Consider the following 15,050-nt stretch of genomic DNA (forward strand, 5'->3'; position numbering starts at 1 on the left):
GTGTTCACACAGAAAATCAGTAGATTATCTAACAATTTTTCCCCTAATCCTACTGCTATCCCTTGTACCCCTCCATGTCGATCATCTCCTTCAGCTCCGCGAGTCGAAGACGTCTGAGCGGCTTGTTGAGGACGTCCGTGAGTTGCCGACCAGTTTCGACGAACTCGATGACGATCTGCCCTCGATCGACACAGTCCCTAAGGAAGTCGAACTTCACGTCGATGTGTTTACTTCGGTCGTGCAGAACCGGATACTTTGCGAGGGCGATGGCGAGCTGGTTGTCTACCATCAGTGCTGGTGGGTGAGCTTCCACACCGGTCAGCTCGTCCAGCAGCCAGCGCAGCCACACAACTTGGCACGCCGCTGTGACCGCCGCTACGTACTCTGCCTCGCACGTAGATAGCGCAACCACCTTCTGTTTCAGCGACAACCATGAAATTAGAGCCGACCCGAGGAAGACGAGCACGCCAGAGGTGCTCCGTCGTCCGTCAATGTCCCCCGCCATCAGCGGCGGATCCACTGGGGGGGCTCCAGCCCCCCCCCTAATTTCTTGATTTCAAGCCTAATCACCGTAGCAAAAGCTTGATTTCACCATTAAATCTTCATGCAAATCAACATCTCCATTATTTTAGCCCCCCCTTATCCCGCATCGTGCATCCGCCACTGCCCGCCATGTCTGCATCGCTGAACACAGTGAGCTGCAGCCTACTCTCGCCGGTCTTGAGAAAGATGATCCCCTAATCCACCGTCCCTTTGACGTAGCGCAGTAGCCGCTTCACCGCAGCTCAGTGATCCTATCTGGGATCCTTCATGAAGCGACTGACGTAGCCCACGACGAACGCAATGTCCGGCCTCGTGTGGACTAGGTAGCGTAGACTGTCGACAATGCTCCGGTAGAGTGTTGCATCCACCTTCACCGCGGTGCTGGCTTTCGTCAACTTCAGCCACTTCTCCATTGGAGTCACGCATGGCTTGCACTCAGCCATGTCGCTCCGCTCTAATAGCTTCGAGGCATACGCGCTCTGATCGAGCGTGAGTTCCTTCTTCCCTCGCCTCACCTCGATGTCGAGGGAGTAGGAGAGTGCGCCGAGATCATTCATTCGAAAACGAGCCGCCATCTCGCGTTTGAAGTTGTTGATGTCCTCCGTGCGCGCATCGGTGATGATCAAGTCGTCCACATACACGCCGACGACGAGCTTCTCCTTCCCCCATCGCCGCGTGTAGAGCGCGTGCTCGGTTGCGCACCGCTAAAACCCAAGCTCGCCCAGCGTGACGTCAAGCTTGGTGTTCCATGCTCGTGGGGCCTGCCGCAGCCCGTAGAGCGCCTTGCGCAGTCGGAGCACTATGTGCTCCTCTCCCTTGATGGTGAAACCTGGAGGTTGTCTGACGAAAACCGTCTCCGTTAGCTTACCGTTGAGGAAGGCCGATTAACGTCCAAGTGATGGACGCGCCAGTCCTTTACTGCTACCAAGGCAGTAGCAAACGAACGGACTCCATGCGCGCTACTGGCACAAAGACTTCCTCGAAGTCGATGCCCTCGCGCTGAACAAAGCCTCGGGCGACGAGGCGCGCCTTGTGCTTGACAATGGCGTCGAGCTCGTCCCGCTTGACCTTGTACACCCACTTCAGGCTGATCGGACGACATCCTGGAGGTGGATCGACGAGCTACCATGTCTCGTTTTCCTCGATCGTCTTCATCTCCTCCAGCATCGCCGTCGCTAGTTTCCATCATGCTCGGCCAGTGCGAACGTGGGTGGTTCCTCTGCACTGACGAGCATCAGCTCTTGATTATTGAGCAGCCGACCAGCCAGGCCTGAGGGCCCTGTGCCACCGACGATGTTGTCCAGTCTGCGGAACCGCACCTCCTCACCTTCGTGGAAGGCTTCCACGAACTCAGTGATGTCACTTGGAGGTGAGGTGAACTCAATCAGTGTTGATGGAGTTCCTTGTTCCGCCTGAGTGCTCGGCACAGCACCTGGAGTGCTCGGTACCCTGGTTGTAGTGCTCGGCACTACTTTTGGATAGCTCGTCACTACTCCTGCAGTGCTCGGCACCACTGTAGGAGTGCTCAGCCTCAGTCTTGGAGTGGTCGGCACTACTGCAAGACCTCTTGGCTCCGCTACGGGAGTGCTCGGCACCTGTCCTGGAGTGGTCGCCACCACTGCAGAACCTCCCGGCGTCACTCCTGGCGTGCCCGGCATCCCTCCAGAAGTGCTCGGCACTCCTCCCTACGTACTCGGCATCCCTCCCGGTTCAGACATCTCAGCTTCGACGCGCTTGGTCGGCTGGAGAAGATGGTCCGAGGGCTACCCCACATCAAGCACATAGGCGAGCTGCCCACAGGATCACCGGTTCAGGTGAGTCAACCACTCACCAGTCTTGCCGAGCACGGCCGAGCACGACAGAGGTTGTCCGACCACACACTATGGCTCGAGTTAGAAGAAGAGGGAGAACAGAGCATACACACAGTACAAGCACCAGCGTTGGTCGGAGCCCTGTATAGGAGATGGTAAAACTAAACTCTCTTTATTGAGTTGCAGTGGCAAACTGTATATACAACTCTATTCATCTAGTCTAGTACAGCTGCCTGCTGTAACAGTGACTAGATAACACAGTAGGACTGATTTCTGCGCCTGTCCCTGCATGTGGCTATAGTCCGGCAGGTGAGCCGTTCGACGCCTGCCTCTACAACGGCTACAGTGTCACAGCAGGGAGACTTTTCGGCGCCGTCTTTCCTTACTGTGTGTTCATAAGGGGAATCAGTAGATTATGTAACAGATAGTACTTGCAGCATCCTGCCAACTGTGAATCATTAACGGATAATGATGGGTCGAGCAGAGCTGCTTGTCCAGCATACATGGATCATGGATGGATAGCGGCACATGGCGAGGGCAAAGAATGCGAGGCATGATTGTCCGTCCTTGGGAGCCAGTAGAAACAGCAGTTGGGTTCGGTTGGGTTGGGCAGGTCTCCAGTTTCAAACCCCACGGCTGCCATACAAGCAAGTGCATGGATGGTTTCGGCTGCGCAGCTGCCACTGCACCTGCACTGTGTGTACGAGCAGAGCAGCAGCAATGGCGTCGGCCGTGCAGTGTCAAGAACAGTCCTGCCGTTCGTGGCATCATGGCATGTGGAGTACCATCCACGAGTCATAATGCCCTGGAATCTTTGCTATACCATACCAACAGGCAACAGGGCCACAGCCATGCATAACCACACTCGCTAACAACAATGCTTACTGCTTAACAGTGCTGGTTGCTGGTACAAGGTGACCCACGAGTTGGCATCCATGCATGCCAGTTGCCACTTGCCAGTGACACAATACCTGATGCATGCATACTCCGACCAAATGCAAGCTAAAGTATCGTTCAACTAAAATGTTAACTGACCGAAGAATGAACTGAAGCTCCGTTCAGCTGGAATGTTAGAATTCAGCTCAAATGCAGTAAATTCAGAACCAGGCCAGCGAGAGCTAGCCTGAGTTGTTTTCAGAAAACATTTGTGGACTCAAGCTGAGGAGGCAGGAGAAATTAAATCCTCATCGCTCACTCGCATGCATCTTGATCTCCTGCGCGTGCGTTGCGGCCTTTCTACTCGATCCATCTCCCATCTGAGCAGACATGTTAGATGCACTCAGCCTTTGTGAGCTGGAAATCAAGGACAGGGATTAAAAATAACCAGACACCCCAACAGTGCCATTGCTTGGGGATGATGATGATGCTTTTAAGCTTTACTTTACGCAGATCTGAAGGCTTAATTTTCCAGCCGAGCGCTCAGCGTCCTTTGTTTAGTGCCTAAGCAAGCAAAGGCTTCTTGCACAGTGCCAATTCTTGGCACATCTAAAAGGAAAGGGTCACGTCTCTCTCCTAAAAAAACTGGGACACAGAATAAGGCTTCAATTTGTTCATTCAGATTACTAGATTAGTAACCTGAAACGCAATGTACAGTACCAAGTCGGTGTCATGTATATGCAGTATATGTTAGTATTAATTGCGGTGATGTTTGCTGGTTTGCCTCGTTTTCATTTTGTTTTCCTGATATCTCTGGAACTGGTGTGCACAGGGTTTTCTTTTATAGATATAATATACTAAAAAATAATGGACTTCGGGAGCCTGTTCGGTTGACTGGTTCGTATCGTTGCTGGTTCGTTTACGTGAGAGAGAAGTACTACTGGCTGGTTCATTAGAACAGTGTCCATGTGAGGGGGCTGGCTAGCCCAGGCAGCCAGCCAGCCCCAGCCGAACACGCGCGGGATGTTTGCTGATGGTCTGACAGACTGACATTGATGAGAATGTTTTGTTTTAACGACCAGGAAAGTGACACTGAACCATGAGGATCCATATATATATATACATATATATATATATATATATATATATATATATATATATATATACATATATATATATATATATATATATATATATATATATATATATTATTGCGTCTGGAAATGTTTTAATTGAATGAGTAATAGTCCATGTTCCACGCCAGGAAGCTTCCTCCAACCCATGCCTATTCTTTGATAAAGATAGCAAGCTTAATCTAAGATACAATCATCACATAGATTATTCACTAATGTCCAATGTGTTGTACTGGTAATCAAGTTTTTAATGGAGAATGCATAACTTCCCACCTCTTTTTCAAAAAAGAAAAAAATAATTCCACCTTTGGAGAAATTAAACATACGGATCAGGGCTTATTTGGTTGTACTCATATCCACCTCAATTGACATGTATTAAGTGGATTGAGATGAAAATTAAACTTACACCTCAATTGACATGTATCGGATAGATTGGAGTGGAAATTAAACTAACTTACACCCAATCCACCTCAACAAGTATGGGTTGAGGTGAATCGAGTGCACCCAACAAACACTCAGTATATTTGTCATGAACCTATGACCAACTCATTTCAATTTCCAAGTCAGAGTGTTAATCATATTCCTAAGTGTGACCGCCTAGCTTGAGCCCAATTTCAGAGATAGCCCAAAGTTAGAATGAACCGAGTACCATATGATTGAAAACAAATTGACACAGGAGTCTAGGCGTCAAGTTTGGAATCAACTTATGAGTCAAGGATCTTGGCCGTGAACTCCTGATGGATCACTCATGAGACACCATGAGGGATTATATATATGGAAAAAATTAGATGGACCAATGGAGACATCGTGAGAACTTATCGTGGATTCACAACACATATCCGTGCATAAATATTCAAGTATGAGACTATTATATAAATTTAGGAGCTGTTAGAAAAAAAACTATTATATAAATACGGAAGTATAAGCTAGGGCTCTCCTGTTTATGAATCCTCTCCCAACCTTATGGGGCGTGTTTGTTTGCCTGAACGGAGGCTCAGGACACGTTGATGGGCTACGACTTCTCTTGTTTGATGCCCTGGACGGGACATGGGTGCTTAAAGCACGTCAGAGCCTGCATCTGAGGAAACGAAATCGATCTTCGTTTTTCCAGGGCCCGGCTCACTCGGTGCGGCAGTGGCTGTTTCTGTCACCTTTCCAGAATCCTTTCTCTCACTCACCGCTCCTCACGACGCGGACGCGGACGCATCTCCGCCGGGTCCAACGCCGCAGCCTTCCGTCGGAGGCGTCCTCAGGCCTGGGCATTCCGATCAGTTCTTCGATTTTTTTTGAGGAAGTTCGGTTATTCGGAAACCTGATACTGATCGGTTCTTTAAAAAACTCGGTACCAATCAAATTTGATTTCGGTTAGTTCGATTTAGTTCTCGGTTTCAACCGAACTAACCGACCAATTATTGAACATGTTACATTAGAAAAATTTAGCAGCATTTTGGCTGGCATAAATGATATGGCAACATATGCAAATCAATAAGTCACAACCACATAACCACAACCAACACATCAACACATTCACAAATCACAAGTTCACAACCCAATTACTGATCTCTTGGTACCGATTTATAAGTCCCTCCCATCGATTTCGGTTAACCGAGGGGAGGAACCGATTTAACCGAACAAAGTTCGGTTCCTAAGAACTGAGAACCGAACAAGGAACCAAAATTTCAGTTCTCGGTTAGTTCGGTTCTGTCGGTGTTTTGGACCGGCGGGCCCTCAACCAACTAGTAAAAATATACTGCGTGCCCCTAGTCTCGGATGGTGATGCAAAGAGACACAAGGTTTATACTGGTTCAGGCGATGGATGCCCAACGTCCAGTCTGGGAGATCGATCTTGTATTCCTTGCACCGAGGTGCTTGTGGTAGGGGTTTACAAGCAGGGCGAGAGAGGGAGCTGGTCCCAGGTCTCTGCATGGAGCGGTGTGGGTTACTTGAGATATTGATCTCAGGCAGCGGGGAAGCGTGCAGATCACAGAGTGTTGAGCGTGTGTTCGTCCGAGCGTCTATGCGTGAGTTCGTGAACCCGTGAGCTCGCGTGCTCGTCTGTCTACCTCTATGTGTCTCGTGAATGTTTGTCTGTGTTTTTCCCCGCCTGTCTGTGCGTGTCTAGAAACGCCCGGTCTCTCCCTTTTATAATTGAAGGGGGGACAGGGGTGATACATGTGTTCGCTACGCGACGTCCTGTGAGCGGAGGTGACGTTTCCGAGCCCTGTAGCTTGTCACTATGGCGGCATGGTCGACGGAGCGGTCTTTGTCCTTGATGCACTGGAGCAACGCGCCGGTCACACCCGATCCTATGCGACGTGGGAGCTCCAGTGATAGCTTGACGCAGGGCATGGCAGACGTCGTGCCGGTCGCTGTGTGTTGACAGTGTAAAGAGCCGAGGCTCAGTTGGTGCCGAGGTCGAGCCATCGTGGGGGGCTCGGCAGGCGCGAATCCCGAGGCTGCCGAGACCCTGAAGTGGATTGCCGAAGCTCGGAGGGAGCAGTTGGTCCTGTACACTGATTCCGAGGCTACAGTGACCTGGACTTGACTCCCCACGCCGCATTGTTCTTGGAGCAGGGGTTAGGTAGGACAGTGCAGTGCGGGCGTCAGTCGTGGGCACAGTACCGAGCACAGCGGCCGGTAACCCCTGCCCCGTCCCGTCCCAGACGGCATGGTGTTGATGCGACTCCCATTTCGTCAGTCGTTCTGCTGTGTCGAGCCGTCGTCCGACTGACGTCGTGGGAGTGGTTGGTCGTATTAGTTGGACGTGACGTTCTGTCAGGGAAGTCGGTCGAGGCGGAGGCGACGGGGTTGTTGCCGAGCCGGCCTCGAGCGACGCGGAGAATCGGCACCTCGTCCGAGGCCTTACGTGCGAGGCCTCGAGCGAGACGGAGAATCGGTTTCCCGTCCGAGGCCTTACATGCGTGGCCTCGAGCGAGACAGAGAATCGGTAACTCGTCCGAGGCCTTACGTGCCTGGCCTCGAGCGAGACGGAGAATCGGTAGCCTTGGACAAGGTGGGGGTTAGCCAGTAGTTGTCTCTTGGCTTTGATTTTGACAGGGTCTAAGCAATTTTTCGGTTTTTGCTTAGGGGACCCCTTTTTATGGTACCCGACAGTAGCCCCCCGAGCCTCAGGGAGAGTGTGAGCGCTCTCCCTGAGGTTTTGACGAGACTTGGCTCGCGGCAGCTCCTGGCGGGATGACGTTTCGTACTCGAGGCCTCGGTGGGTGCGCACGAGCGCACCCGCCGGGTGTAGCCCCCGAAGCCCTGGAGGAGTGGATTTATTCCTCTAGAGGCTTTTCTCATGTCGTGCGAGGGGTTTTATTGCGTTTGCCGAGCCCATGAGGGCAAGTTCGGGTCGCTAGGTCTCGGCTTGGTTGCAGAAAGAGCCCCCGAGCCTCTGCGCAGAGCAAGAGGGCGATCAGGAGTTTCCCTGTCTTTTTTGTGCGGCCCTCACGCATCCTTTTCGTTCAGAAGGAGGGGTGGAGTATGCTAGGCTATCCTCGGTGGGTGCGAGCAGTGACGCCTCCGGTGAGCTGTTATCGGGTAAGTCCGAGTGGAGGCCCGTGCCCCATTCGATAAGGGTCGGCTGGCGATCCAGAGACGCACTCCAAAAGTACCAGAGGGCTTCTCTAGTGGGTCCTAGGGCCATTCGATTGGCCCCGGGGGCTCGATGCCTCCCTTCGGTGGGATCCCATTCGGAGACCTCCCTGCTGGTCTCGGACACGACTTAGGGCATCTCGAGCGATCACTTGATCGGGCCTCGGCCATGTATGGGTTCGCCCATAGTCATCCCTGACTCTGTTGTCCTGGGGCGGCTATCGAGACCCTCGGGGGCCCAGCCTTCGAACCCCTGGACCGTAACGGGCTCGATGCCCTTTATCGCTTTTTTCCGAGCTTCCGAGTGCGAGCTCGGGTCGCTGGTATTTGACCTGGTTACAGGAAGAGCCCCCGAGCCTCCGCACGGAGTGAGAGGGCGATCCGGAGTTTCCCTATCTTTTTCGTGTGACCCTCGCGCATCCTTTTCGTTTGGAAGGAGGGGTTGTTTGCCGAGCCCTCGAGTGCGAGTTTGGGTCACTGGGTCTCGGCTTGGTTGTAGGAAGAGCCCCCGAGCCTCCGCATGGAGCGAGAGGGCGATCAGGAGTCTCCCTATCTTTTTCGTGCGACCCTCGCACATCCTTTTCATTCGGAAGGAGGGGTTGTTTGTTGAGCCCTCGAGTGCGAGTTTGGGTCACTGGGTCTCGGCTTGGTTGTAGGAAGAGCCCCCCAAGCCTCTGCACGGAGCGAGAGGGCGATCAGGGGTTTCCCTGGCTTTTTTGTGCGATCCTCGGGCATCCTTTTCGTTCAGAAGGAGGGGTTGTTTGCCGAGCCCTCGAGTGCGAGTTTGGGTCGCTAGGTCTTGGCTTGGTTGTAGGAAGAGCCCCCGAGCCTCCGCACGGAGCGAGAGGGCGATCAGGGGTTTTCCTGGCTTTTTTGTGCGACCCTCGCGCATCCTTTTCGTTCGAAAGGAGGGTTTATTTGCCAAGCCCTCGAGTGCAAGTTTGGGTCGCTGGGTCTCGGCTTGGTTGCAGGAAGAGCCCCTGAGCCTCCGCACAGAGCGAGAGGGCGATCAGGGGTTTCCCTGGCTTTTTGTGCGACCCTCGCGCATCCTTTTCATTCGGAAGGAGGATTTGTTTGCCGAGCCCTCGAGTGTGAGTTTGGGTCGCTGGGTCTCGTCTTAGTTGTAGGAAGAGCCCCCGAGCCTCCGCACGGAGCGAGAGGGCGATTAGGGGTTTCTCTAGCTTTTTTTGTGCGACTTTCACGCATCCTTTTCGTTTAGAAGGAGGGGTGGGGTATGCCATGCTACCCTCGGTGGGCGCGAGCAGTGACATCTCCGGTGAGCAGTTATCGGGTAAGTCCAAGTGGAGGCCCGTGCCCCATTCGATAGGGGTCGGCTGGTGGTCCAGAGACGCACTCCAAAAGTACCAGAGAGCTTCTTTAGTGGGTCCCAGGGCCGTTCGATGGGCCCCGGGGGCTCGGCGCCTCCCTACGGTGGGATCCCATTCAGAGACCTCCCTGCTAGTCTTGGACACGACTTAGGGCATCCTAAGCAATCGCTTGCTTGGGCCTCGGCCATGTACGGGCTCACCCATAGTTGTCCCTGACTCTGTTGTCCTGGGGTGGCTATCGAGACCCTCGGGGGCATAGCCTTCGAACCCCTCCCTAGACCGTAACGGGCTCGGTGCCCAGTTCCTTCGTCTAAAAGGAATCGGGTGGGGGATATTCCTCTCCCATCGGCTGACAACGGCAGGTGCGCCTTTTGAGGCGGTTTCTCGAGGAGATAGAACAGCGCCTGCCGTTGCTACGATTGGATGCGACACGATGTCAGCGGATGGGATGTTACTATGCGTGCGATTAATAAGGAAAAGGTGGGCGTATGGGTGGTTTAATCGGATTTGGATTAACTGTGCCAGATCTGAGGGAAACTTCCCCGATTTTGTCGCCCGTCCATTTGGCCCCCTTCCTGCATAAATACGTGACGAGCCTCGCCCTTCTCCTCCTTACCTTGCCTGCATTTGCCTTTGCTGCCCTTGAGCCGTCGCTAGGAACAGAGAGCGTCGGGGAGAAGAAGGGAGAAGGGGGAGAGAGAGCGAGCCTTACCACCGTAGCCGCATTCTCCACCGCACCCATGGCGGCGGCGCTGTTGTCCTTCAGGCAGATCCTTGGGGTCCGTCCGATGTGTCGGCGGAGACGCTGCAGTCGCTCGTCGACGATGGCCTCCTTCGCCCAGTTATTGACCCCACTAGGCCGGAGTGGATTGCTCCGGGGGGCGAGCTAGAGCCAAGGCCGTGCGATGGCAACATCGTGAGCTTCGTGGCCTTTCACGAGTGCGGTCTCGGCCTGCCGGCGGACCGGTTCATGCAGGCGCTCCTGTACCACTACGGCGTGGAGCTCCACAACTTCAATCTCAACTCCATCGCGCAGGCGGCCATCTTCATCTCCGTCTGCGAGGGGTACCTGGGCATTGCCCTCCATTGGGAGCTATGGCTCCACCTCTTCCGGGTGGGGCATACCACCAAGCCGACAGGCACGAGGAAGGCGATGAGGGCCGACGGCTGCACTCTCCAAGTGCGCCAAGACCGGCAGCACCTCTACATCCCGGCCTAGCTCGTGTCGTCCAACCATCGCTGGTACAACAGCTGGTTCTACCTCCGCAACGACGACGACGGACTTCCCCCTACACTGGGCGGGTCGTGGAGAGCCAGCCGGAGAAGTGGAGGTACGGCGTCCCGGTGGTTGACCAGCCCAAGCTGCAGCCGCTCCTGGAGGGGCTGGAGAGGCTACGCAGCCATGGCCTTACGGCGGCTGTGGTCGTGGTGGCCTTCCACCACCGAAGGGTGCTGCCGCTGATGGCTTGGTGGCGATGCCTATTCGACATGACACCGGATGAGCCAATCGAGGGCGTCCGGATGTCCACCGTCGCCCTCTCCGACGAGGAGATTCTATGTTAGGTGAGAGAGATGGTGGAGGGGTGGCTGAGGAGCAGTGGTCTGACCCCATTCACGATGCGCCCATCGCAGGGGTACCTCTCTCTGGTAAGGCACGCGCTGTTGCGGCCCCCGAGGCCTCCTCATTCCTCACCGTTTCCTATTCCCTTATTTGTGTTCACCGTTCCTGTAGGGGATGAGGGATGTGCGAGCCTCTTTGCCGCCCGTTCCTGAGGACGCAGAGCAGCGGGCGGTGAACCGGGCGCACGCCGAGGTGCAGAAGAAGTGGAAGGACACCGAGGAGGCAAAGTGCAAGCGGAAGATCCTTGAGTGCAAAGAGCTAGAGAAGCATCGTCGGCAGCAGAGGCACAATGGTCTCCTGGTGGAGTCATCTCCGTCATCGTCATTTCGGCTTCCTCGAGCGATGGCGACGAGAGCGAGGTAGGGCAGGGTCCCCTGGACCATCTCCCTGATGTTAGGGGGATAGCGCTCGGGGCATCGGCGAGCAGCCAGGCGTTTCCAGGAGGAGGAGGAGAGGACGTCTTGGGGCCAGCGATCACCTGCCCCGGGGCCAAGGTACAGGCGTTAGGGAAGCGCGCCGTCAGCCCGGTGGGCTCGATGATAGAGGTGGAGCAGGCGGTGGTGGGGGCAACACAACTACCCAAGCAGAGGGTCGAGGGGGTGCCGGAGTCCGACGAGGGCCGACCGGCATCAGCGGACACGGAGGCCATGCCACCGCCGCTGTAGAGGAGGGACGCAGTGCCAAAGCGGTTGTGTCCCCGTTCGAGGTGAGTGTTTTTCGGTGGAGTTGGCAGCATCTCCCATTCATTCCTTGGTCGTATGCTGACCTTGTCGGTGTTTTGCCTTCAGCCGAAAGCATCAGGCAGAAGTGCCTGCCCTGGCGCCACGTAAGGCGCTCAAGGTGAGCACCAGCTCCACCGCTCAATGGGTGGTGGAGGTGCAAACCGCCATACAACATGGCGCGGCATTGGCGAGGGCTGACCCGAAGGAGCTGGTTGCCCAGGGAGAGGCTACCGAGGTGGCCACGAAGCAAGCGGAGGAGGAGGAGCCTACGCCCCGCGAGGCCAAGGCCCATGAGTCAGATGGGGCCGAGGCACCCTTAGTTGCCGAGGCCACCGAGGGCGAGGCCAAGGCCCCCCGGACTTCCGAGGCCAAGGCGATGGAGGCTAGGGCACCCAGGACCACCGAGGCCGAGGTGGTGGGGACCGGAGCCCCCGCGACCACTGAGGCCGAGGTGGTGGAGGCCGGCGTGAGCGCGGCAAAGTCAGCAGTCTAGGAAGTGGAGATAGAGGCGGGGCATGCTTCAATACCGCCCCCGGTCCAAGGCCCATCGCCATCGCAAGAGAGCGCCTAGGAAGTGGAGGTCCATTCAATCTCCTCCGACGATACTTCCTGGGGGAAGGAGGTGGTGGATGCCGAGGCGGCCAGCACCGTGGAGCAGCCAGCTCCGACCTCTGGCGAGGGAAGCTCGGCCCTCGTGCGGGTACAACCCGAGCCCCCCAGGTGGGATCACCTATGTGTCTTGTGGCGGAGTCGGGACGACCCTGAGGGGGAGCCTCTATTCGCCCTCGAGGACGCAGCCGAGGGGGGCGCTGGAGCTCTTCTAAGCAATACTACCGTCTGGCGGAGCGGTCGCTGCGGACAACACTGTCTGTCATGGCTGATGATCTGCCTAGCGTTGCCTAGGTACACGTCTTCTTTTCTCGTGCGGAGTCGTCTTTTTCTGAGTTTTCTCACAGTGCATGACCCCTGTTCTGCCTATCTAGGAGCTCGAGGCCTGGTCCCTCGGGAAGTTGTTGTTCCTCCGACGGGAGAGGGACGTCTAGGATCAGCTCTGGCAGTAGAAGGACCTGCTCGCTAAAGCCAATGAGCTTCTGTCGGCGTGGAGCGCGGAGGTGGAGGACCTTCACCTTCGTTGTGCTGATATGAAGGCCGAGGCGGCCACGGTTCGGGAGCAAGCCACCCCTTTGGCGGTGTGGATCAAGGAGCTAGAGGAGGAGCTGACCCAGGTGGCCGATGAGCGGGACACCTTCAGGTCCTAGGCTGAAGAAGCGATGGCCTCTGCCAAGGCCATGGCTAGGCAGCTGGGTGCGGAGTAGGGTGCGCACCTGCTGACTAAAGGTGCCTTGGCGAAGGCCCTCAAAGTGGCCGAGGCCTAGACCGAGGCTTTGGTCTGGAAGGGAAAGGTCGAGGGTGAGTCCTGTTCCCCTTATTTTATTTGTTTTTCTTGTGTTCAACCCCTAACTCCCTGGTGTGATGCAGAGCTAGAGAAAGAGGCTTCCAGGGCGGCCGAGGCCTCTCGGGTCGAGGTCCAGCGCTAAAAAGAGAAAGTCGAGGCCTCTCGGGTCGAGGTCTAGTGCTGGAAAGAGAAAGCTGAGGGTGAGTCCCGTAGGGCTTCACCCTTGTTTGGCTTATTTTCTTTTGCACTTAACCCTATCCTACTTGTTTTGGTGCAGGGTTGGAGAAGGAGGTCTCTCGGGCAGCTGAGGCCTCTGTCGTAGTGCAGGCGGTGCGCGAGGCCGAGATCAGGGAGCACAACGCGCTATAGAGCACCACCCGTACTGTCTGCGAGGCCCTAGAGGTTGAGGGGGTCGAGTCGGGCAGCTCCCTTAGGAGCCGCTTGATCACGTTGAGCGGCCAAGTGCATGAGCGACTCTGAGGGGCGCTGCACGCGGGCATCAAGCGTGCCCTGGCCGTCATCTCCTCGCACTACGCCAGCGTCGACCTCGAGGCCATCAGTGACAGCTACGTCTTGGCTAAGGATGACGAGGAGGCTAATGAGGAGGTCACGAAGCTGATGGAGGCGGCTGAGAGCCCCGGCACGGTGCTGGCCAAGCTGTTTGAAGAGGAGGTGGTTCCTCCCACGCCGTCCGCCAACGCTGGCAACCCTGAGCCTTGACCTAGGCCAAAGGGGCCATGTAAATAAATTAGGATTATTATTGTACCGTAACGCTTGTGGCCATTGAGGCCTTTCTAGAGTACTTATGCGTCTACGCTTCTTAATCATTTTTTATTGTACTTTCGAGCCTCTGCCCTCTGTCTCGTCTCTGAACATATCTCTTGCAAAAAACTTCCTCGGAGCCTAAGCTGCCCCTCGGGCAAAACATGGTGAGGGAGTGCCGTAGCCTGGAGGCGTAGGCCGTCTCGCGACTCAGCCATCCTTTTGGCCCTGAGACAGTCTTTTGTTCCTTAGGTTTTTTACAATCGATTTTTTAGAGCATGCTAGAGAGTTTGGCGTAGAATTTTTTTCAAAAAACGACTAAAAATGGTCCGTGGGACTGAGGGGGGAGTCCCCCCTTCTAGCCCCCGAGGGAGGCTCGATTCTACCAAGGTAGAGCCATGTCTTGTTTGAGCCCTGCAGTGGGCACCTCTGCAGAGGCAGAGCCGAGTCTCCCTTATGGTGTTATCGTAATGCTAAGGCCCACGATGGGCTCGGGGGGTTTCTCAAAAAATTAGAACAACTAAAGAACGCTTTTTTATTGTATTTTGAGAAATAATGTATACAATGCTTGGAAATTTAAGGGTAAAAGTGACGTAGCTATTCTATGTTCCAAGCGTTGGTGAGGATTTCGCCCTTCTCGTTGGCTAGCTTGTAGGTCCCGGGCTTTAGCACTTGGGCGATGATGTACGATCCTTCCCATGGCAGGGTTAGCTTGTGGCGGCCCTTGTTGCTCTACCTTAGTCTCAGCACTAGGTCACCCACCTTCAGGTCTCGGCTTCAAATGTGCCGGGCTTGTTAGCGTCGTAGGGCTTGCTGGTACTTGGCCGAATGTAGTAGCGTAACGTCTCGGGCTTTCTCTAGTTGGTCGAGGGCGTCTTCGCGGGCAGTGCGGTTGCTTTGCTCGTTGTAGGCCTATAGTCTCGGGGAGCCATACTCCAGGTTAGTGGGGAGGATGGCCTCGGCTCCATAGACCAGGAAGAATGGTGTGAACCCCGTGGATCGGCTCGGGGTGTTCCTCAGGCTCCAGATGACCGACGGGAGTTCGGCAAGCCATTTCTTGCCAAATTTCTTCAACTGGTTGTATATTCTTGGCTTGAGGTCTTGTAGGATCATGCTGTTGGCACACTCTACTTGGCCATTTGTCCTAGGTTGTCCTATGGCTGACCAGGCCACACGGATGTGGTGGTCGTCACAGAATGTCAGGAACTTATGGCCGGTGAATTGTGTCTCGTTGTTAGTGATGATGGTGTTTGAAACCCCG

At 55.1% G+C, this 15,050-nt stretch overlaps 2 protein-coding genes across 2 annotated transcripts; one reads left to right on the forward strand and one right to left on the reverse strand.

Moving 5' to 3' along the window:
• Positions 1 to 794: 794 nt before the first annotated feature.
• Positions 795 to 1,118, reverse strand: LOC136500059 (uncharacterized mitochondrial protein AtMg00810-like). The gene has a single exon (XM_066495488.1). The coding sequence runs from the start codon at positions 1,116 to 1,118 to the stop codon at positions 795 to 797; it is 324 nt and encodes a 107-aa protein (XP_066351585.1).
• A 9,742-nt stretch (positions 1,119 to 10,860) lies between these two features.
• LOC136500060 (patellin-2-like) lies at positions 10,861 to 13,747 on the forward strand. Its single transcript, XM_066495490.1, has 5 exons — positions 10,861 to 10,935; positions 11,021 to 11,268; positions 11,698 to 12,111; positions 13,305 to 13,318; positions 13,509 to 13,747. The coding sequence occupies exons 1-5, from the start codon at positions 10,861 to 10,863 to the stop codon at positions 13,745 to 13,747; spliced, it is 990 nt and encodes a 329-aa protein (XP_066351587.1).
• Positions 13,748 to 15,050: the final 1,303 nt, after the last annotated feature.

The sequence above is a fragment of the Miscanthus floridulus genome, chromosome 13, assembly GCF_019320115.1.
Source record: "Miscanthus floridulus cultivar M001 chromosome 13, ASM1932011v1, whole genome shotgun sequence".
NCBI lineage: Eukaryota > Viridiplantae > Streptophyta > Magnoliopsida > Poales > Poaceae > Miscanthus > Miscanthus floridulus.

Coding starts and splice junctions, on each gene's coding strand:
- LOC136500059 (XM_066495488.1), bottom strand. CDS start 1,118: ATGGCGGCTCGTTTTCGAATGAATGATCTCGGCGCACTCTCCTACTCC.
- LOC136500060 (XM_066495490.1), top strand. CDS start 10,861: ATGGTGGAGGGGTGGCTGAGGAGCAGTGGTCTGACCCCATTCACGATG. Junction 10,936..11,020: donor CGCAGGGGTACCTCTCTCTG/GTAAGGCACGCG, acceptor CCGTTCCTGTAG/GGGATGAGGGATGTGCGAGC. Junction 11,269..11,697: donor GCGATGGCGACGAGAGCGAG/GTAGGGCAGGGT, acceptor TTTTGCCTTCAG/CCGAAAGCATCAGGCAGAAG.